This window comes from Lissotriton helveticus, chromosome 4_2 (genome assembly GCF_964261635.1).
Source record: "Lissotriton helveticus chromosome 4_2, aLisHel1.1, whole genome shotgun sequence".
NCBI classification, from domain to species: domain Eukaryota; kingdom Metazoa; phylum Chordata; class Amphibia; order Caudata; family Salamandridae; genus Lissotriton; species Lissotriton helveticus.
In genome coordinates this window covers 65165628-65190525 of record NC_136064.1, presented here as the reverse complement: position 1 = coordinate 65190525, position 24898 = coordinate 65165628, and the positions used below count along the sequence as shown (strand labels likewise).

Below are 24898 nucleotides of genomic sequence, written 5' to 3'. Positions count from 1 at the left end.
TTACCCTGGCTGTCTCTATGTTGAGAGCGCCTTGGCCCATATGTTTCCTTGGCTGTCTCTATGTTGAGAGCGCCTTGGCCCATATGTTACCCTGGCTGTCCCTGTGTTGAGAGCGCCTTGGCCCATATGTTTCCTTGGCTGTCTATGTTGAAAGAGCCTTGGCCCATGTTTCCTTGACTGTCCCTGTGTTGAGAGCGCCTTCGCCCATATGTTTCCTTGGCTGTCCCTGTGTTGAGAGAGCCTTGGCCCATATGTTTCCTTGGCTGTCCCTGTGTTGAGAGCGCCTTGGCCCATATGTTACCTTGGCTGTCCCTATGTTGAGAGCTCCTTGGCCCATATGTTGCCTTGGCTGTCCCTATGTTGAGAGCGCCTTGGCCCATATGTTGCCTGGCTGTCCCTATGTTGAGAGCTCCTTGGCCCATATGTTGCCTTGGCTGTCCCTATGTTGAGAGCTCCTTGGCCCATATGTTGCCTTGGCTGTCCCTGTGTTGAGAGCTCCTTGGCCCATATGTTGCCTTGGATGTCCCTGTGTTGAGAGCGCCTTGGCCCATATGTTGCCTCGGCTGTCCCTGTGTTGAGAGAGCCTTGGCCATATGTTGCCTTGGCTGTCCCTGTGTTGAGAGCGCCTTGGCCCATATGTTGCCCTGGCTGTCCCTGTGTTGAGAGCGCCTTGGCACATATGTTTCCTCGGCTGTCCCTGTGTTGAGAGCTCCTTGGCCCATATGTTGCCTTGGATGTCCCTGTGTTGAGAGCGCCTTGGCCCATATGTTGCCCTGGCTGTCCCTGTGTTGAGAGCGCCTTGGCCCATATGTTGCCCTGGCTGTCCCTGTGTTGAGAGCGCCTTGGCACATATGTTTCCTTGGCTGTCCCTGTGTTGAGAGCATTCATTCACCCATGAGTGCGGGCAGCGCTCGAAGGCTTTGAACACAGGCTAGATTGAAACGTGAATCTGTTCTACTGCAGGAGGCTGCAGGAGAGGTGAAGGGAATGAAACAAACGCACAGAGGCGAGGGAGGGGAGAGGAGGGGGAGACAGGATAAATGTCCGGGTGATGGACGCAGACACCCGGGTGGAGGGGGAGTGGAACCTAAAGATTAAACTCCGGGTAATAACTGCAGCTTCAAGCAGCACCAATGCTTGTTTTTTGGAAAGTAACTAAGAGATCTGCTCTCTTTCTTGCAAAGAACGGGCTCTTTACGAAATGCTTCTTATCTCGCCATCACTAAAAGCGCAGCCGCTCGCTCAGCTCTCCTCACAGCGAGGGTCCTTCCCTCCTCGGGCTCAGCCTCCGCTGTCGCCCTCACCCCTTCCCCAACTCCCGGCAGCTCAGGTCAGGCCAGATTTCACATTGATTGCGGTCGTTGAAACATTTGTGGAGATTAGAAACACTTTCTGCTCCCGCACCTGAAGTGAAAGGCCGCCTTCTCTGCGCCCGCAGCAGAGGCGCCCGGGGGTCTGCCCAGCTCCCCCGGGTAGCGCCCACCTCCGGGCGCCTGGAGTCTGGGCGCTGCAGCAACTCTTAAAGAGCAATTGTTGGTGAGGTTTCAGTCAAGAAAGGCGCTCAGTCCGGGGTCAGGGACTGCAGCAGGGCGGGCCTTTCAAAGACGTGGCTCTATCAACACAGGCACCGTTTAAGAGCAGAGCTGAACCGGGCCCTGGGAAGACGGAGCGGCTTCACCACAGTCCAGTGCCTGTGCTAGGCGGGCTGGGGCAGAGTCCATCAGGGGGACATTACCTGACAGGGCGGTGCTGCTGTGATACCAGCAGCCGGGCAGGGACAGGGCGCTCTCTCTTGATTTCCTGTAAGTCGGCCGATATTTCGGGGTGTTTGGCTATCCTGCTTCAAAGAAATTTGGTTAAAAAGCCAGGAGTTGTGGGTGCGGGGTGGAGGTGTCACATGGCAGCTGTGCTGTCGCCAGCCGTCACTACCCCAGCTAGCCTGGAGTAAATGTGTACAACTAACCTTTATCCAGTGCTTTAAATGGGCCGGTACCTTCCGGTACGGAGTACCGACACTTTTTTTTTAGAAACAAGATACTTCTCAGAAACAAGCAGGTTCTCTGTTACAGAGTACCTGCACTTCTGTTTTCCCATTTCAAGCACTGCATTTATCCCCTATCAACGTCAAATGCCAGGGCACTTCGCCTCACAAAACGTCAATCTTTTCCCATAAGCCTTTGCAGCACCCAACACACAAGTGGAAAAAAGGCTGTGTTGACAGTACTCACATTTTAGGCCTCTCGGTCGGTGTGATGGAGGGGGTGGGGTCCTCTCGACTGGAGCAGCTGTGGGCTTGCTGGTGGAGGGCACCTGTTCTGTGAGAGCAGCTCGAGGCTTAAGGCTGGTGGGGCCCAGATGTGGTGAGAACAGGAGCTGCCCGCTCGTGCTGGCGGGGCCCAGATGTGGTGTGAGAACAGCAGCTTCTTTTGCGCGCAGCGCGCGCTCACGGGTGCCGTGTGCAGGGCAGCACCTGGCTTGGTGTCGGTGAAGAGGCGCTTCGAAGCTGCTCGTTGGCACTTCTGCTCTCCACAGTCATTACCGCAGGTCCCTGCCGTCCTGTAGTGTTCTCTCGGCTCTACAGCGGCCGTGCCGCCTGTGCCATGCAGCGCTGCAGTCCTCTTGCCACCGAGGCGGCTCCGATGGAGTCTGCACTCTTTGCTTGCGTCACGCTGCCACGTGCAGGGGTCATTGCAACAGGGATTCGACTTCTACCGCAATGTGAGCCCGACTCGGGCACGCCCCTCCTGATAAGGAGCACAGAAGGGCTCAGAGGGAGCGAAACAGGTCACCCGCACCTTGGAAAGCGCCCATATCTACTGGCACCAAGGCGCGTGCCGGTGCGCGCACGTATTCTCTTCATGTGCGCAAAAGCACATTATGCAATGTAGAGACACAAACCGCGTTGGTGACAGGGACTCTGTAACAGCGGTTAAGAATATTTCCACCGAAAACCATTTTTTTTGGTTTGCTTCTATCTCTGGTGCTGCCCACAATGTGACATCTTTAGTTGTATTACATGTGACCACATAGGTGGCATTATTGATGATGTCACAGTGAGTGCAATATACTATGTTAAGCTATGTGCTGTCATTTAAGCCCGTTTTATTGTTAAGGCTTGTTATTTATTTGTGTAAATGTAGTGAGTTCACGACCATTGCATTTCGGGTGCGGTTTATGGCTTGCATGGTGACAATTGTGGTTTTTGTAGCACACCATATCTGGCCAATTTCAAGAATGTTCAGTTCTAGTTTTTAATTAGAACTGGACTATCAAAACCATCCAATATAGAAATAATACACATAAAACATCTGCACAAATATTTGGGTAAAAATCCAGGGAGGTGGCAACACCCACGGACGATTATTCACCAAAATGCCAACGAGCTGTGGGTGTGGCCCCCGCCCCCTGACACCTGATGGCCCCACAGCATTGACCTCTGCTCTCAGCTAAGAGTCCCTCTACAGCCCTCGAAGGAAATGACACAGAGTGGACAAGGCAGGAAGTAAATCTGGCTCTTGGGGTCCTGTTTAACTCCTGTTGCCTCTCGTGGTCCCTGAACCCAGGGGGCAATGCCATGTGTGCCAGAGGCAGCCGGCCACGTGAAGTGTCCCCAGTCTATGCGCGTGCACCCTCTCTTGTCCTGATTTTCACTGTGCATTCTGGGACTTGTGGTCTGTTTATCGTATTATACATCCAGGACTACCAGTCCCAGAATGCAAAGGAAAAACCTGGGCTGGAGCAACTAGTCCCACTTGGATCTGGGAAACTTTGCAGACGTCCATGCAGTCTTGCCACTGTGGCCCCCCAGGAAGGGCGCAGAGGGCCCCGTTGCCTTTGCTTGGGGCCCCAACCCCCTCAGAGCCGCCTGCAGGGCCTCAGAGGCAGCCTTCGAGCCGCAGCCTTGGCGGGGTCACCCCTCCCTCGGTCTCCGCAGCCGCCTCTTGGCTGCAGAACAAAGGCGGGCATCAAAGGCCTCGCGCAGGGCTGGCAGCGGGACAGGGGGCGTCGGCGCAGCGTGCCTATGAATGGGACCGTGTGTTCGAAGGACAGCCGCCCTTTCAGGGCTTTATCAGTGGGACGCGGCAGCATTATGTTCCCTCAGAAAGGGCACATCCGGCGCGCGCCGGCGGCGGGGCCGCGCGCCCAAGATGGCCCCTGGGCCTGGGAGCAGAGCAGAGCACAGGTGAAGGGCCGCCGCTGCCAGGAGGGTGGCACCGAGGGCCAGGGATGAGACTCCACGTGACACTGAGGCCCAGGGATGATGGGCACAGCGTCACCCAGGGGCGTCTACAACAGCGCACGTCACAAGGAGAGCCATCAATGGCAGTCAAAGTGGCCCCCAGGGCAAGAGCCACCACCGAACTGCCACTGAGGGTGGACTACTGCAGATCAGGTGGAGGGGGGTATGCCAACGACGGACAAAGTGCACAGAAGACACCAACGACCAAAGTGGCATGGAGGGCCTGAGACTACAGAGCAGGGCCCAGGTTTGCAAAGAGTTTATGTCCGGTTTGCGTTACTTTGTAACACAACCCAACACAAAAGCCTTCTGTTGGGAATTACAAACCAATGCAAATCACGAATTGTGTTGGTTTGTGACCCAATGCTCTGCAGTGCCGTGCCCTGCAATACTTTGTGTCAGGGCGGAGTTCAGTGGCTGGCGCATGACTGTTCCCATGTACCCACCCACGAGTGATGCGCAAATCCAGATCTCCAAAGAACTTTAGACAGGGATTTGCAACAAAATCCTGCACCCGCCCGAGGCAGGCGTAACTGAGAGAAATGTTTTAATTTATCCTTGTTTTTTCCTCTTTGCATGCGCGGTGCATAGATTTTGGGCAGGAAGGGCCTCCTTCCTGCACACATCTGTGGTGAGTACAACACAGACATCCTTGCACTATGGTGCAAGCATGTCTGCGTTGTTGCAGGTCAGCCACAAATGTGCCAGCGCAGGGAGAGAGCAGAACTGCGGCCCTTCACTTCTAAGTAGATATAGCCCAGTATTGCTCTCTCCCACTAAAGCAACTCAGTGCAGCAGCGTTACCTGCTGCGCTGTGCTGCGTTGCGTGACCTCTTTGTAAATATGCCCCCAAGTGATGGGGAGTACTATAAATGATGGGCAAAAAGGTTAAAATGGGCACAGAAACTACCAAAGGGCCACTGAGGCCAGGCAATGAGGAACAGATGGCAAAGGTGCCTTGGAGGGGTGTCAGCTACACACCAAGTGGCAATTATTATTGGCTCCAGTACAACAGGCAAAGTGACATCAGGCTCAGATTACATCCAAAGCGACAGTGAGGCACAGCATGCTGGGCAAAGACCCATCAAATGCAATCAACTAGACCAGTCATAGGAGGCACCATTAGTAAAAGTGACACAGAGTACAAGACTCAATCAAAATCACACTCAGAACCCAAAGCGTTGGATGAACAGCTGTGGCACAGGTTAAGAAAAAACATTTAAGAACTATAAAGTAAGGCCCAGGGGTTCACAACAAGTTGGAAAGCACCTCGAAGGGCCAATAAAGTGACAGCGAACGCCAGCCATTATAAGCATAAAGCACCAGGAACAAGGTACAATTGCCAAAGTGCCAATGGGCAGAGTGCCATTGACAGCTAGGAATGATATACAAAGTTCCATTGAGGGCCAGCATGAATGGGTAAAGTGCTATCAAGAGCCAGCAGTGACAAAGTGCTACTGAGAACCAGCAATAATAGACAACATGGCACTGAGATCCAGCACCAAAAGGCAAAGTGCTTTCAAGAGCCTGGAATGATATACGAAGTGCCACTGACGTGCAGCATCAATGGACAGAGAGCTGCTGAAAGCCAATTTTATACAAGGTAATAATCCCTGCTAGGAGCGAAACAGGAAGTATGCCCACAAGCCTAGATTAGATGTTAATGCTAAACCCGTTAGCAGACTATAACTACAGGTGACTGTGCCAGGAGCAGAGAGCAGTGTAATTCCAGGTGACCAGAGCCAAAGAGCATGATTCTACACCAGGAGTGGAGCTTAATTTCAAGTTTCTATACAAACAAGGCAAACCTGGCTGTGTGCGTCGATGGCAAGAATGAGAACCTCAATCTAGGTTTCCATTCCCACCAGGAGACCCCTCTGAGAGAGTCCACTGTGTATAGGGAGCCTCCCGCAACAGAGATAGGGAAGTGATACCACTTCCCCTGGGATCACAGCTTACTGGACTTTGGACGCAGCTTTGACTCGTTGACCGGTTTGTGTCCCTGTCGCCCTTCCCCTCCTCTTTCCTTGCGGTGTCCTTCACCCTCCCCTCCTCTTTCCCACCTCCATTACCTGTGTACTTCCCCAGCTCCTTCCCCACTCCCCTGAATCTTTCCCCCTTTCGTATTTGTGCTTATTGTTTATCTTGACCTTACAAGTAACTGTTTCCATGCTCTAATAACTGTGTAACCTTTGTAACTATGTAACCTGTAACTATGATCTGATGCTCATGTAAAGCGCTCTGATACCTCCGGGTCTAGCCAGCTGAAATGAAGTATCTTCCAGAGTCAGGAGGATGTTAAATGATGATTTATTATGGAGACAGATAAAACACATCTATCATGTCAACCTGGGTTGTAACTGTCATCTCATGGAATCCGGAGCACGGCAGTGTTCCTGATTCCATGTATGACACACAACACCACACATTCCCCTTCGTAATAAGATATTTATAAAAACACCAAGAATTACTTTATAACAAGAACTAGCAAATATTACATTTCAAGAAGTTATGAAAAGAAAGAAATATATAAATACTATTATCTGATAAGCAACATATAAGTTTTTCAAATTGAATTACTTATAAAAGTGATAGTCTTTTGACCATACTGGAACATGACATTTTCTTTGTTCACGATGAACTAGTACATTGTCTTTGGTGGAGCAGGATGACTTAACTTTAGGAGAACTATGAAGAGTTGTTGAACCTGAGAACTTCCTCCAATTACTTGCACTATTGGAAGACTTCAAACCAGAAAAAAACTTAGGCTCTGGAAACACATCCTTGGGCCATAACCATCTGGGAACCTTAACAACCCTAGATAAGTTCCACACATTTCCATCTGAAAGTTCGACAACTTGCCTTCCTACACGCGTGACCATCAAAGGCTTGGAATACCGAGACTCACCAGACTTGACATTCCTGCATTTCTTGACACGAACCCAATCATTGACACTGAACTGAGAAGAACCACCATAAGGAGCACAATCAATGTCAACAGATTTCCTAGAGTCAAGTATTTTCATCCATGGTTGAGATAGGTTAGAACAACACCTCCTCCCTCTCATCTTTTCAAAAGGAGATAAATCTCCCATGCTCCTGGGTGTGTTTCTATAACACCACAGAATTTCGCTAATGGTTTGTTTGTAATCTTTTCCATTTTGTAAGGCAAGTTGAAGACCTTCTTTAAATACTCTAATCCACCTTTCCACGATGCCGTTACTTTTCGGATAATACACTGACACGCGTCTATGCCTTATACCATGACGCTCCATAAACTCTTTCATCTCCGAGGATACAAATTGCACCCCATTGTCAGTAGTAATTGATTCTGGAAAACTCTCCCTTTCAAACACTTCGTTTAAGAACTTGATCACAACACTGGATGTTATGCTGGTTACTATCTTTACCTCAGGCCACTGAGATAATTGGTCTACCAAAATTATTGCGTACATTACACTTTTGTTAAATGACAAAGGACCAGCAATATCCAATGACACACTTTCCCATACACGTGAAGGTCTAGAAATGGGAAATAATTCACACTTAATATGTTTTTGAGATTTATCACTTAAACAGCAATCTAGACAGTCTCTAACCTGACGTTCTATGCATTTGTCCATTGCTGGCCACCAGAATTCGCTCCTTATCCTTCTCTTCATGAATGTCATCCCAGGATGACCTTCGTGAGCCATGTCTAAAATCTTGGATTGTAAGTCATGAGGAACCACTAATTGTTGACCTCTAACCAAAACATCCCCTACAACGGATAATTCTTGAGCAACATGAAAGAAAGGGAGAAACTCTTCAGATAACAACTCTTTGCGAGGCCATTGTGTTTTTACAAATTTGCTCACATCACCAATAATTGAATCATTATCACACGCTGACTTCCATGCATCCTCATCAATACAACCTTTGGAGACTTCACATATAGACACTACGTTATCTTCATCCTTATCTTCTTCCACAACATTGTCATCAGGCACAGGCAACCTAGATAAACAGTCAGCTAAGACATTTCTAATGCCAGGTATATATTCTACTTTAAAATGAAAGTCTTGAAGCTTGTACTGCCATCTGGCAATTCTTGAAGTTGCTTTACCACATCCTTTGGTAGTGAATAAGTCCACCAACGGACGATGGTCAGACCATAGCTTAAACTCAGTGCCATACACATACTTCCGGAAGTATTCAATCCCCCACCAGCAAGCTAGAGCCTCCTTTTCTAGTGTGGAATACTTGCTTTCAGCATCCCTCAAAGGACGAGATGCGAACCCAATCGCCACTAACTGACCCTTTTGACGTTGCATCAATACTGCTCCAACACCTACATTACTTGCATCAGTGATAATTAGTGAACTGTTAGCAGTATTAAACGTTGCTAATGCAGGTGCAGATATGATATTCTTTTTTAGCAACAAGAATTCTTTTTTGCAATTGTCATCCCAAATAAATTGAACATTTTTTTTCATCAAGTTTCTCATGTTTACAGTCTTGTCGGAAAACAGGGGAATAAACTTTGAATAATATTCTGCAAGCCCTAAGAATGATCTGAGCTGATCCTTGTCAACAGGGTCTGGAGCTAATTCTATGGCCTTGACCAAATTCATTTTCGGGGAAATGCCCTCTTTACTTATGGTGTGACCCAAATAGTCTACAGAGGATACACCAAATTTACATTTTTCTTTCGTAAGTGTTAGACCACTTTCTTGTAATACACATAAAACTTTATAAAGAATTTCGGAATGATCATATTGATTGGATGCAAAAATTAAAATGTCATCTTGGAAATATAAGACATTGACGAAGTCTTTAAAAAGATTATGCATGATCCTTTGAAAAACGGAAGATGCTGATATTAGGCCAAACGGCATCCTCTTGTATCTAAAGGCACCTTCCGATGTGATGAAGGATGTCAAATGCTTACTATCTTTGTGTAATGCTATTTGATGATAAGCATTTGACAAGTCCAAAGTGGAGAAAATTGATGCCCCTTTCAACTTTGTGAACATTTCATTAATATTAGGGAGAGGATGTCTGTCTACCCAAACATTTCCATTTAAATCCCTCAAATCTACACAGAGTCTTACTTTGCCGTTGGGCTTGTGAGCGACAACGACTGGGGATAACCAAACAGAGGATTCTATCTCTTCAATGACGTCTAGATCACATAACTTTTTAAGTTCAGATTTTACTGCATCCCTCAGATGTAATGGGACATTCCTTACTTTGTGAACTTTTGGTACGGCATCTTCCCTTAGTATGATTTTGTGTTCAAAGTTTTTCAAAAGACCTAATTTGGTGGTCGAAAAAACCAAAGGAAATTTTCTTTCACATTCAGAGCCGAGATCAGACTCTACGTTCATGACTAAATCAGAATATCCTAGTACCTGTTCAGGATGATTGGGATCTAATTTTATCATTAAGTCTCTCTGTTGAGGCCAACCTAACAAACAAGAGCCATCTTTGGCTACATAAACCTTTGAATTGATTGTTTTACCTTTGAAACTAAGGGATGTTGTAAAGAACCCTAGAATATCAATGGGTTTTTTGTCATATACAAGTAACTTTACGTCTGGAGGGGATAATTTTAGATCAGGAAATTCTTTCACCCATTCTTCACCTATGAGAGTGCGTTTTGCCCCAGAATCAGCCATGACATTAATATCTTTCCCTCCAACATTTACGGTGCAGTAAGGTGAATCTTTTTCACCAGCGTTGACTTCGTACACTGCAAAAAGAAACTCTTCTTCTAAATAATCGTCTTCAATTTCATTTACATGTTCATCTGAGCTTCTTTTTTGGTTAAAACTCCTATTCTTAAACGTATTCTTATTCCTACACATTTTGCTAAAATGACCTTTCATTCTGCAATATCTGCACATTTGACCAATTGCCGGACACTTTCTGTCATTTGCTAAGTGATCTGGATTACCACATTTAAAACATGCAAATTCTCTCCCTTGATGGAATTGTTGGTTTTTGTTTCTGAAAGATTTTTCTTCAAAATTAGATTTTTTCACAAGATTGATTTCGGCAATGTTTTTTTCTGCAAGTTCTTTCACTCCAAGTTTCATATTCTCAAAACGATGAGCAATATCCAATGCTTTATCTAAAGTCAAATCCTCCGTATCTAAAAGTTTCCCTTGAAGCTTGGTGTCAGCAATTTTGTGAACCATTTGATCACGCAGCATCTGATCATGAAACGTTGAATACATGCATTTGGATGCTAAAACTCTTAAGTCGTTCATGAATGAGTCAACTGATTCATTTGGTAACTGACCCCTACTCAAAAACTTGTGACGTGCAACTACTATGTTGACTTTTTTTATATATTGTTTGTCTAATTGTTTGATTGCCTCCTCAAAAACATCAATCGTGTTATCAGAAGTTGATACACCATCCGTGGGCAAAGGTAAATGGCTTAAGACATGCCTTCCTTCCGCACCCAAACTGTGTTTTAAAATGGCTAATTTACGCTTGTCAGTATAGTCTTCTCCTCCAATAGCTTCTATATAGGCATGAAATCCTTCTTTCCATCTCTTCCATTCTAATATAGGTTCGCCTGGATTAGGTAGAAATGGTGGCGGTGCTGAAAAACTTTCCATTATAGTGTTAGTACTGTATTTAAAATGTTATGATGAATACATTTTTTTTTTTTATATCTAAATTGTAGTTTTAGTTTTTCAAAAGTTTCATTTATAAATTTTGTTGCATTCCAGTGTATTTTGATGTAGAAATGTGGGTTTGTTTGATAAAAACGATCATCTTCGTGAAGGTAGAAGGTTTCTTTCCTTAAAATGGCCGCCGTGCGTTAAATTGTGACGTTATGACGTCATACGCATGGGTACTGGGATGGCTCGCGCAGCTCGCGTTGGTGTAGACGTTGGTCACGTTCAGGCTTGGCTCGCGCTGACACTGATCACATTCAGGCACTGGTCTCGCGCGTTGTCTCGTTCAGGGTCTTTTACGCGCATGCGCACAGGTTCAATTAGCGCGACTAGCGCGACTCACCGGAGAATGCAGATTTCAGTTGAAATTGCTCAGCCTCTTCCCAAATTTACTCACAAGAATGGCGATTTCACCGTTTTGAAGCTCAGGTGGATGGGGAAACAGCGCTGACACCGCTGTGGACAGTTCGTGATCCTCCGCATCAGACGAGGTGTAATGATGCAGGTAGGGACTCCAGGTTGAGTTGCGGTTCTTCTCCAATCGTCGCCAGTGAAATGAAGTATCTTCCAGAGTCAGGAGGATGTTAAATGATGATTTATTATGGAGACAGATAAAACACATCTATCATGTCAACCTGGGTTGTAACTGTCATCTCATGGAATCCGGAGCACGGCAGTGTTCCTGATTCCATGTATGACACACAACACCACACCAGCGCTATATAAAACCTTTAAAAAAAAATAATAATCTCTTAGTGACTATGACTGACTGACTGACTGACTGACTGAAACATTTATAAAGCGCTCGAATGCCGCGGCGTCTTGGCGCTAATGTGCAGAGAAAGCGGTGTGAACGAGAGTCTACTGCAGAGAGAAAAGCCAGGTTTTCAGTGCCTTTCTGAAACACATTTTGGATTTTTGTGAGCGCAGTGCGGGGGGCAGAGAGTTCCACAAACTAGAGGCTTGGTAGGAAAAAGATTTCCCGCCCCAACGAGCTCTCCTAATTCTGGGTTGGCAGATTAAGTCTTGGTTGGCTGATCTCAAAGTTCGAGCCGGCGAGTACCGAGGAAGGAGTTTGGTAAGGTCATCAGGTCCCTTGCCATACAAGGACCTGTGAACCAGGCAGAGGGCTTTGAACTTTATTCTGCTTCTAATAGGTAGCCAGTGAAGCTCGCGTATGGCTTTAGAGGTTGGATGGCGACGCGGTAGGTTCAGCAGGACCCTGGCTGCGGCATTTTGGATTGCCTGTAATTTGGTCAGCTGCTTTTCTCCAGTGCCCAGGTAGAGTGCGTTGCAATAGTCCACTCGGGACATTACCAGGGCCCCCATCACCGTCTTTTTTAGTACTGACGGAATGTATGGTAGCACTTTCCTGAGGATTTTGATGGTATAAAAGCAGGTGGAAGTCACCTGATTGATTTGCGCCTTGCACGAAAGATCTTTGTCCAGCATAAAACCGAGGTTCCTAACCTTATCTGCAGGGTTAGGACAAGAGCCCGCCTCTTGGGGCCACCAAAGGTCACTCCAAATGGAAGGTTTTTGGCCGAACTCGATTATCTTGGTTTTATCCGTGTTTAATTTTAGAAAATTTCCGCTCATCCAATTTTTTACACTAATGAGGCAAGTTTTAAAGCGCTCGGCTGTTGCATCGATTGATTGGGATATTGACACTACAATTTGAGTGTCGTCTGCGTACGACACTAATTGTAGGCCATGAGCTTGGATTAGAGCGGCAAGAGGAGTGACATACAAATTAAATAGTGTAGGTGATAGTGCAGAGCCCTGGGGAACCCCACCCGGCAGGGTGAATTCATCGGATTGTAGACCGTCCCAGTGCACCTGCTGAATTCGAGAATCCAAGAAAGATTTTAAAAGAGTCAGCGCGGTGCCGGTAAAGCCAAGAGTTCTCAATCTGCTTATAAGGACAGGATGATTCACGGTGTCGAAAGCCGCTGTGAGGTCCAATAGAATCAGGGCCGTTCTGCCGCCTTCATCCATTGTCCTTCGTATGTTTTCCGTTGCCATTATCAGGGCGGACTCAGTTGAGTAACAAGGTCGAAACCCATGTTGTGATGGATCCAGTAGCTTGTTAGAGTCTACGCATCTCACCATTTCATTATTCATAGCTTTCTCCAGGATTTTGGCTGGAAGGGGCAGGCAAGATATAGGCCGGTAGTGTTTAAGTTCGGCAGGGTCCAATGTGTCCTTCTTAAGGATGGGGCGGATACAGGCTTTTTTCCAATTTGTGGGGAATTCGCCGGAGGTGATGACCTTGTTTAGGAGCGGAGTTAGTACAGCTGACACAGTCTTTGTGATCATATGCAGTACTATGCACACAAGGAGAGCATTGCTCAATTCCGGACCCAACCACTAGATGGCGGAATAATGCACAGCATGTGAATCCAGAAAAGATTCACGCTGCAAAACCTACTGAAGGTGTCTTTGCTCACAGAGAAGGCCTGGCTCTGGGTGTCTCTAGCCAGAAAGAAAACCCAGCTCTGCATGTCAGTGACTACAAAGAGAGCCTAGACACAGGTCCCTCCAGACAGGTGTTCATGCTGGCCTAGATTTAGCTCCCCACAAAAAGAGTCTGGTTGTGTGTCTCTCTATCTGTAAGAAAGTGGATTATCACTTAGGATGAGCGATTGCCCATCTCACGGAATAATAAAACGTATTTTCTGGGATGAACACTTGAAGTCACTAAATTACCATGAGTTTAAAACCTTAGGAGCCATGGCACAGGGCAGACAGGTTTAACTTAGAGCAATGTGTAAACTATTTATGCAGTATCAAAACTGTAATAAAGTCAAAATATCACACTATAAATATCCACAACAGGACTAGAAAAATAGAGTAAAATGTAATAAACAAAATGACCCCAAAACAAAGAAATCCAATATTTGGAACCAATGGATTTTTAAAGTTTCACGAAGAAATAATGCCAAAAAACACAACATGCCAATGAGGTGTCTATGGAAGTGGCAGAGGCAGTGCTTAATTTGAGCCTGTGGTTTCTGGTACTAGGCACCAGAACTTAATTGTCCACGCCGGCACTTGTGGCAGTCATGCGACATAGTGACACTGTCTTGTTAATCTAGAGATCGACCACAACAGTTAGTTATTAAGTAAATAGAGATAAAAATGACTATTTGTTTCCAGCCCAGCCATTCTTATAGCCTTGGGGGACCTGGAATAGTCCGAATTATCACACTTGTAGTAGTGTTATGGTTAGTAGTTGTGTTGTTAATATCATTGCAGCATGGCGGGGGCAATGGATGGTGCAAGTGGACAAGCATGGTTTTTTTTTTGTTTTTTTTTTTTTTACAAATTAAGCACTGGAATGGAACGAAGGTGCGATTAGAGGCTCACCACGGTAGCACCCTTGTCAGATATAAATGGATTGGTTCCAGTGAAAAGTATGGAAGTCAAAAAGTTCAAAACAGTTTCCAAGTTCAGAAAAGGGACATTTTGAAGAAAAGTGTTGACATTTCTCCAAAGTTCCAACGCAGAAAGGAACTTTGTCACTTTTTAAAGAGAAAACGCCTCCCCGAGGGGGTCACTACTGAAATTGTAGGAGTTGTCATGGAACCAAAGTCCTGATATTTGAAGCAGATAGATCACTGTAGCTTTGGCGATTTCTCACTGAAATTTTTCCAAGTCCCAATGCTTGGACGGAGCTGAAATGTAATCCGACGGAGTGGAATTGCTGGTTGGATACTTTTTCCGGCAGGTCCCTCTGAAGCTCTGGCAGAAATGTTTTCAAAAGCTTCCAATCTTTCTTCTGATGCCCAAACAACCACAGGAGCCTTTAAAGCCCAGAAAGATTCTCATGGTGCCAGGCAGAGGCCAACAGCAAAGTCAAAGCCGACAAGGAGAGCCAGGCTCTGGGTTTCTGTGGCCATAAAAAGAGTCTACCTCTCCCTGTGTGGTCTTGACCATCAGAGCCAAGCCCAGGGTGACTGTGCCCTCGATGAGAGTTTAAGTTGTATGCCCACCTGAAAACACACAACTCCATACACTTTTGCTCCTTCGAACAGCATGCCTCTGGATGTCTACGTGCAAATCAGATGCGAAAAAAGGTAAAGTAGGAAGCCTGGAAGCTTAAAAGCTTGCGCCTCTTCCTACACCTCCTGCAGCTTTCTGCTTGCGTACTGCCACGTGGCTGCACTGACACCAACGAGAGGTCCCTCCACCCACTCCCATATGCCAGGGTCAATCCCTTTAGGAGTTTCTTGGCTGCACTTTGCCAGTTGCCTGCTCCAATTCTTCAAGGAGGCCCTTTCTTGATCTTGGGCATATGCCTGCTCCAACACTACTACGCCTTGCCTGTACTCTGTCACATTCCTGCTCCATTATTTTCAGGAGTTAATTGCCGCAAACCTGCCACATGTCTCTTTCAACCCTGCTAGGACAGCCTTGCCTGCACTCTGTCACTAGCTTGCTCCAAATCCAACAGGAGAGTCAGGCCTGCACTCTGTCATATGCCTGCTCCAGCACATCTTGGAGATCCAGGCCTGATCTCTGTTGTATGCCTGCGCCTGCACATCTAGGAGATCCAGGACTGCACTCTGCAGCATGCCTGCTCCGGCACATCTAAGAGATCCATGCCTGCTCTCTGTCATATGCCTGCTCAGCACGTCTTGGAGATCCAGGCCTGCAATCTGTCATATGCCTGCTCAGCACATCTTGAAGATCCAGTACTGCACTCTGATGCATGCCTGCTCAGCACATCTAGGAGATCCAGGCCTGCACTCTGTCATATGCCTGGTCCGGCACATCTAGGAGATCCAGGCCTGCACTCTGTCATATGCCTGCTCCGGCACATCTAGGAGATCCAGGCCTGCACTCTGTCATATGCCTGCTCAGCACATCTAGGAGATCCAGGCCTGCACTCTGTCATATGCCTGCTCTGGCACATCTAGGAGATCCAGGCCTGCACTCTGTCATATGCCTGCTCAGCACATCTAGGAGATCCAGGACTGCACTCTGTCATATGCCTGCTCCGGCACATCTAGGAGATCCAGGCCTGCACTCTGCCATATGCCTGCTCAGCACATCTTGGAGATCCAGGCCTGCACTCTGTCATATGCCTGCTCAGCACATCTTGGAGATCCAGGCCTGATCTCTGTTGTATGCCTGCTCCTGCACATCTAGGAGATCCAGGACTGCACTCTGCAGCATGCCTGCTCCAGCACATCTAAGAGATCTATGCCTGCTCTCTGTCATATGCCTGCTCAGCACATCTTGAAGATCCATGCCTGCTCTCTGTCATATGCCTGCTCAGCACATCTAGGAGATCCAGGCCTGCACTCTGTCATATGCCTGCTCAGCACATCTTGAAGATCCAGGACTGCACTCTGCTGCATGCCTGCTCAGCACATCTAGGAGATCCAGGCCTGAACTCTGTCATATGCTTGCTCAGCACATCTTGGAGATCCATGCCTGGTCTCTGTCATATGCCTGCTTCACCACATCTAGGAGATCCAGGCCTGCAATCTGTCATATGCCTGCTCAGCACATCTTGGAGATCCAAGCCTGCACTCTGTCATATGCCTGCTTCACCACATCTTGGAGATCCAGGCCTGCAATCTGTCCTATGCCTGCACCGGCACATCTACACGTTCCAGGTCTGCACTCTGCCACATGCCTGCTCCAGCACATCTTGGAGATCCATGCCTGCTCTCTGTTATATGCCTGCTCAGCACGTCTTGGAGATCCAGGCCTGCAATCTGTCATATGCCTGCTCAGCACATCTTGAAGATCCAGTACTGCACTCTGATGCATGCCTGCTCAGCACATCTAGGAGATCCAGGCCTGCACTCTGTCATATGCCTGGTCCGGCACATCTAGGAGATCCAGGCCTGCACTCTGTCATATGCCTGCTCCGGCACATCTAGGAGATCCAGGCCTGCACTCTGTCATATGCCTGCTCAGCACATCTAGGAGATCCAGGCCTGCACTCTGTCATATGCCTGCTCTGGCACATCTAGGAGATCCAGGCCTGCACTCTGTCATATGCCTGCTCATCACATCTAGGAGATCCAGGACTGCACTCTGTCATATGCCTGCTCCGGCACATCTAGGAGATCCAGGCCTGCACTCTGCCATATGCCTGCTCAGCACATCTTGGAGATCCAGGCCTGCACTCTGTCATATGCCTGCTCAGCACATCTTGGAGATCCAGGCCTGATCTCTGTTGTATGCCTGCTCCTGCACATCTAGGAGATCCAGGACTGCACTCTGCAGCATGCCTGCTCCAGCACATCTAAGAGATCTATGCCTGCTCTCTGTCATATGCCTGCTCAGCACATCTTGAAGATCCATGCCTGCTCTCTGTCATATGCCTGCTCAGCACATCTAGGAGATCCAGGCCTGCACTCTGTCATATGCCTGCTCAGCACATCTTGAAGATCCAGGACTGCACTCTGCTGCATGCCTGCTCAGCACATCTAGGAGATCCAGGCCTGAACTCTGTCATATGCTTGCTCAGCACATCTTGGAGATCCATGCATGCTCTCTGTCATATGCCTGCTTCACCACATCTAGGAGATCCAGGCCTGCAATCTGTCATATGCCTGCTCAGCACATCTTGGAGATCCAAGCCTGCACTCTGTCATATGCCTGCTTCACCACATCTTGGAGATCCAGGCCTGCAATCTGTCCTATGCCTGCACCGGCACATCTACACGTTCCAGGTCTGCACTCTGCCACATGCCTGCTCCAGCACATCTTGGAGATCCAGGCCTGCACTCAGTCATGTGCCTGCTCCGGCACATCTTGGATATCCATGCCTGCACTCTGTCATATGCCTGCTCAGCACATCTAGGATATCCAGGACTGCTCTCTGTCACCTGCCTGCTCTGGATCATCTAGGAGTTCCAGACCTCCACTTTGTCATGTGCCTGCTCCAGCACGTCTAGAAGACCCATGCCTGCACTCTGTCAGATGCCTGCTCCACACCACCTAGGATATCCAGGGCTGCGCACTGTCGCCTGCTTGCTTTGGAACTGCTAGGAGATCCACGCCTGCGCTCTGTCAGGTGCCTGCTTCAAACCTCTGTAATGTATCGCACACCTCTACCAAAAGCACTGGTTACAGTAGATATTTGCCTGCACTGCGGCACACTGCGGGGCCCATTAGCATGGCGGCGGCAATCCGCCCGCCATACTCAACAAAATGACCCCCTGCCACATTAGGATGGCTGGGGTGTCCGCGGCGGATGGAAAGTCCGTCCGCCGCATTTTCGCCGGTCATAAAGTCGACCGGCGGAAAAAGTGCTTTTCTATGGTGGCGGTGTCTGCGAGACACCGCCAACCATACAACGCCGCCACGGAAAAGCATGCGGTCTTTCTGTTTGGAGGCCCGTTGCGGGCCCCCGGGATGGTGGGGGGCGTGGGGGAGGCACATGGGGGGTACCAATGGCACCCCCCTACATGTGCATGCACAACATGGCAGGCAAAGCTCGGTGCCTGCCACGTTGTGCATGCACATGCACAACAAGCATTTTTAGCATTGTGGCGGGCGGTGCTGAGAGCACCGCCCGCCACACTGTTAAAAATGCAGGATGCGCCCGCCACTGTGGCAGGCGCATCCGAATACCCCCCACGGGACCCCCGCCCTTATGGCGGGCGGTCACGTTGTCCGATAGGATGGCGGGCGGACAAAGTCCCCTTGCGTGTTTAAATGACCTACACACATGACTGCTCCAGGTGGTACCTTCCCAGCAGTCTGCACACGCGCCTGCCCCTGTTCCAGGTGACGCCCCCTCCTCTGCCCGCCTCACACCCTCTTCCAGTCCATACCTGCCCCAATCACGGCTCTCACTAGAAGCTTCAAAAGGGGCCTTTAAAAGCAGCTGTTGTAATAACACGCATCACTCAAACGTGGCGCTGACCAAAGACCAGCACCGGCGCACTCTTGTTTTCCAAGAACCCCTCTGCATTCCTGAGAGGAAACCGGTATTTGAAGGTCCCTGCACCGCCCCCACTTACAGGCCCCTGAGTGACTGCTCCAGACGTAGCATCCCTCTGCAGGGGGGTGGGGAGGGGGGGGGGCAAATGCTGCCCGTCCCCTCCCAGACACGAGACCCTTACAAGAACCTGGATGGAGTATCTGAGAGGGTGTATTTCCAAATAGCTGTGCAGTCTAAAGAATAAAAGGTGCACATCTTTTATTCCTTATCCAATAAAAAAGTACATTTGGTAATTTACTAGAGAACACCCGAAGTTGCACCCTCGTGATAAGTCTGAGGATTATTAAAATGCAACGTAAAATGAAAAGCAGCTGGAAATTCTAGGACATTGTGTGAAGGCTGTAATTTTCTTTCCCTTGCAGGTTCAGTGTTATTCCTTCGCCTCTGACATGTCGGGTGTGATGCTGGGCCCATGAGTGAGCTGTGTGACTGTGAGGCAATGATCGTGCCCCAGTTCCCCAGGGGATGCTCAGCCCGTGAGTGAGCTGTGTAAGGCTAAGACGGTGCCCCAGTTCCCCATGGATAAGTACAGACACACAGAGTTCACTTCTGATACAAGCAGTGCTCCTGCCGGTAGTGCTCTTCCCTGCCGGAAGTGCCCTCCCCTGCCGGAAGTGCCCTTACCTGCAGAGGGATTTGAGGGCGTCCTGGTCCAGGAAGCTGTGGTCCTTCTTCACGGAGTCGATGTCGAGGGGGAACCGAGATTCTGCAGAAGAGAAAGGGAGGGAAGATTAGGCCAACAGAAGTCCTGCAGGTAATGTTAGTCAAACAAGTCCTATAGCTGATGTCACTCAAGCAACTCCTACTGGCAAGTCCAGCTAAGGTGGGGACAAACCATGTGTGTCGCAGGTGAAGGTTAGATGTGAAAAAACAAGGACCCCCTGAAAAAATGAATATATTTCAATTCCTAGGACAGGGAAACACAATTCGAGTGAGATAACTTCTTAGGCAATTTCAAATTTGTCTTTTTAAATATAATTAAAAATTACTATGCCTTTTACATGATTGTTGTTGTTTACTTTTCCCTGATTCATGTCCCGATATATGCATTGACTGATTGAAATTGCCTAGGAAGTTATCTCACTCGAAAAGCAGGTGAAGGTTAGACCAGAACAAGTCCTACAGCTAAGATTACACAAATAACACAACTAAAGTGCTGCATATAAGCTTAGCTAAGCTTAGCTAAGCAAGCCAACAGATTCATCAAGGCTAGGCCAACTATAGTCCAGCCGCTAGGGTTAGTCAAACAAGACAAGTCCTACAGCTGAGGTTAGTGAAATAACTTCTAAAACCATATGCAGCTGAGAGAGGACAACCCAGAATTACCGGTACTAAAGGTTAGGCCAGCACAAGTCCTACAGCTAGGGTTACTCAAACACCACAACTAGAATGCTGCAGCTAAGGTTACCTAAGCAAGCCTATAGCTTCATTAAGGTGAGGCCAACTCACACAGGAACCAGAGCGACATTTTACGCAAACACACATCCTGCAGCTAAGTTTAGTGAATCAAGTCCTACAGCTGGGGTTACTCTAACAAGTTACACAGCTGCGTACGGGTGGGACAACGCATGAGTGCCAGAGGTCAGGATTTGGCCAGCACAGGTCCTGCAGTTAATGTGACATATTATTATTATTATGTTTCTTATATAGCGCCTGAATCGACCCCCGAAGGGGTATCTCCGCGCTTGCCTTGGGAACCCGTCCTGGCTTTTCCCTGTGAGATAGCCCCTACAGGGCATCCCCAAGGTGAAAGCCAGGCATCCCGCCGCAGGGGGGGCGTTGTGGAGATTAAGCAAGCTTAATGCCCAGAGTTGCAGAGTGTGAACCCATGATTAGGTCAGGCACCGAAGCGAGAATTATCGAGTCCATGGACATTTGAGCTCAAGACCCTGCCGCGTCGGGAATTGAACCCTGGTCCCGGGTCTGACCTCTCTTCAGGGTCTGCCTGCTCTAACCAGTGAGCCACACTTCTCCACATACAGAACTGCTACTCTCTCCAAAGAACTACCCTATATCTCACCCTATACCCCTCTCAATGTATCCTCTATCGCGACTGTCTGACTCATCCCAAACCCCATTCTACTTTGATCCCCAAAATAACCCTTACTAGGCTCTTCCCTCCTCTACCACTCCTTGCGTCAACTCAAACCTCTCTTACTATTCTGATCTCCCAAACAAGCCTCTCTAAACCCTTCCCTCTGACTCTTCCCCCTCCACCTCCCTCTACTCATCCCAAACCCCCTCCTACTGCTATGAGCACCAAATAAACACTTTCTCGACCCTTCCCTCTTCTATCCCTGCACTATCCTTTTCAATCCAGGTAACAGACTCACATGTCCACCACTCAAATTAATTTCATATTTCCCTATGCAAATTCACCACTAATCCTGTTTGAGTTCCGAAGTAGCATGCCCCTCGACGAAAAACACTTTGATGTCCCATCAGGGGTACCAAGCGCTATATTAATGCAAAACCTTCCCTCTTCTATCCCTCCACTATCATTTCTCAACACAAATAAGACTCACATATCCACTGCTCAAATACATTTTCATATTTCCCTATACTTATTCAACAATAATCCTTTTTGGGTAACGGAATAGCATGCTGCTCGCCAAAAAGCGCTTTGATGCCCCATGAGGGGTAGTACGTGGTATACAAATGCAATTATAATTACATATTCTGCAGCTAAGTTTAGACTAATCTAAACCCTTTAGCTAAGACTGAGCCAAAAGAAGACCTGCAGTTAAAGTCAGCCAATCAAGTCCAACAAACATGAGTGTCAGAGCTAAAGGATAGGCCAAAAAAAGACATGCAGCTAACCTTAGGTTCAATATGAGTCCAGGAGCTAAAGGTTAGTCCAACACATGAGTCCAGGAGCTGAAGGTTGATCTAACACATGAGTCCAGGAGCTAAAGGTTGGTCCAACAGACAAGTCAAGGAGCTAAATGTTGGTTCAACACACAAGTCGAGGAGCTAAAGGTTGGTCCAACACATGAGTCCAGAAGCTAAAGGTTGATCCAACACGCGAGTCCAGGAGCTAAAGGTTGGTCAAACACACAAGTCTAGGAGCTAAAGGTTGTTCCAACACATGAGTCCAGGAGCTAAAGGTTGGTCCAACACACAATTCTAGGAGCTAAAGGCTGTTCCAACACACAAGTTGAGGAGCTAAAGGTTGGTCCAACACACGAGTCCAGGAGCTAAAGGTTGGTGCAACACACGAGTCCAGGAACTAAAGGTTAGTCTAGCACATAAGTCCTGGAGTTAACTTTAGACCAAGACATGTGCTTGAACTAAAGATTAAGAAAACAAATGAGCTCCAATTTTAAGGTTCGTTCATGAGTACATGTAGAAGGTAGACAAACACGTGTGTCTTACTGCTATGGCTGGGGCCAGGCATACAACCTGGAGTTCAGCCTAGGTGCATAAAGGTGTCCTGTAGTGAAGTTTAATCCAACGCAAGAGCTTTGGTGGTAGGTTTAGGTTCATACCGGTGTCTATGAGGGACTTTAGGCCAAGGCAGACACTTGAAGCTAATGATAGGTCAACACGTGAGTCTACAAAATGTCCTTGCAGAGCTATAGAGCAAGTGGGTCAGTGTGCGGTCATGATCAGACTAATGCTCTTGTACACAAAAGGACTAGAAAGGTGAGTCAACCGAGGGAGTGTTTCAGGTTTGGGTGAATGTCTAATTCTTTGACCACATTTGAAAGTGGCCTGAATTACATTATGGTGTAGGAAGTTATCCCCATGTTTGGCAGCTCCATCAATTGTTTGCATATTTGTTTTAAAAATGATTTGCTTGTTCCGCGGTTCAAGCTAATTGTTAATTGTTCGAATGGCAGCCAATGGAAGACAAAGACGTCTCTCTCATGTCCACTCATCCAGCGCCTGCATGTCTCCCAGATGTGCAGTGTAGGGGCCAGGCAAGTGGTCAGGACCAGGCCAGAGTCTGAAAGAGTGAGGAAGATTCCAGTGGTGCTCAGTTAGTGTACATATTTGATTTATGGAATGAATCTGGATCCGAAAAATATCTAAGCACTTTACTAAAAAAAGATTTCTTGCATCATAAGCATCTGAACATGGGGACATGCACATAGAATAATTTGGTATGCAGGGTCTGGCTAGAAAAGGATTGCCATAATCAGTGTATGATGGAGTGTGAATAATAGCATGTAATTGACAGTACTATGCAGTGCACTGTGCATCTTTTTTTAACAGAATATCTAAAAGCAATTGGAAACAAGCATGTGATTAGCTCTGAATCACAGACATTTTTGGTCAAGTGCAAAAGCAACCTGGTTTTCAAGTTGAAGAAGCATCAATTCTGCCAAATTAGCACATTTACACTAGAGACGGACAAGGAACAATTATGTTTTCGGTATCTATATAGCTCTATAGCTTTAGCTATAGATATATCTATCTATCTATCTATCTATCTATCTATCTATCTATCTATCTATATATCTATATATATATCTCTATATATATATAGAGATATATATATATATATATCCATACTAATATTATAAAGAGAGAGCCCAAACCTTTGAGGCGGGTAATCTCAGTAACCACAGCACCAATCACAACACCCAATACAGCGTTGTAAAGGGCAGTTGCAGCAGAAAGACATAGGCTATGCACACGGCCACCATATTTTTTTTTTTTGCAGTTTTATATAGCGCGAACTTGACCCGAACTGAATCAGGTATCAGAGCGCTTTACATAGCACCAGTTACGTTACATGAGGACACACATTCATTTTTGTTAGGCACGGGGTGATTAAGTGATTTGCCCAGAATCACAGGATGTTTGGCGTCGTTACCAAGAATCGAACCCAGATCCCCAGGTCCGAGGTCGCGTGTCTTAGCCGTTAGGCCAACTCCTCTATACATTTAAAACGTAAAAGAACTGTGCCAGCAAAGTAGTCCCTTGTGGGCGTGTCTGCGTTGTGCTTTGGGCGTAGGCTGGGGGCGTGACTAACGCTGGGGGCGTGTGGTACGGCCATCACATCGTGGGCTGTGGGCGTGTGCTGGGGGGCGTGACAAACTCTGGGGGCGTGTGTCCGCCCTTCACGCCATGTGAGTCGTACAGACAAGCGCCAATTACGTTGCTGCGCAGCATCAAGGGGCACGCTGGAGGCGTGACACGCTGGGGGCGTGAGAAACGCTGGGGGCATGTGTCCAGCCTTCATGCCATGTTAACGCAATTGCGCCGCATCAAGGGGCAAGCTGGGGGCGTGAGAAACGCTGGGGGCATGTGCTACGTTCCGCCCTTCATGTCATGTGGGTCGTACATTAATCAGAAGATCGTCTGCTGTGGCCGTGTGCTGGGGGCGTGACAAACGCGTTCACCTGGAGGCCTGGTAAGTAACGTTACTGCAGCCTCTCCTGCGCGCTGTTACTGAACTCTCTCATTCAACGAAATTACACGCGCCTGCTACCATCAACTAGGGCTCTAGCCGGGCTCAAGCGGCGGATCAGTACACTAATTACACGCGCCTGATAACATCAACCAGGGCTGCAGCTGGGCCTCAAGCGGGGGAACAGGCGCCTGCTAACATCAAACAGGCCTGCATCTGGGCCTCAAGTGGGGGAACACGCAAATGAGCGTGTCTGCGGGGACAATTACTGCAGCCTCTCCTACTCGCTGTCACTCAGCTCTCTCATTAACCCCTTCCACGCTCATGACGAGCTGGGCTCGTCATGAAGTAGCCTGCTGCTACACTGATGACGAGCCCAGCTCGTCATGAATGCATGAGGATCCCGGAATCCCAGCACAGCAGGGGAATTCCCATAGCATTCAAGTGGTTAAACGGATTTACCCGCGGCTGATAACTCTCTCATTCAACGACATTACACGCGCCTGCTAACATCAACCAGGACTGTAGCCGGGCTCAGGCGGCGGATCACTACACCAATTACACTCGCCTGCTAACATCAACCAGGGCTGCAGCTGGGCCTTCTCCGTCCCTATTCTAATGAAACAAAAAATGTTGTCTACCGCGAGATTTTA

General features: G+C 47.9%; 1 protein-coding gene across 3 annotated transcripts in view; it reads right to left on the bottom strand.

Moving 5' to 3' along the window:
- The window catches only part of STARD8 (StAR related lipid transfer domain containing 8), a 635411-nt gene that overhangs the window by 45842 nt on the left and 564671 nt on the right, over positions 1-24898 (bottom strand). For all 3 annotated transcript variants that reach the window (XM_078640144.1, XM_078640145.1, XM_078640146.1), the window contains one exon: positions 19511-19592. In XM_078640144.1, the coding sequence (XP_078496270.1) occupies positions 19511-19592 (82 nt within the window). The remainder of the gene's footprint in view (positions 1-19510; positions 19593-24898) is intronic.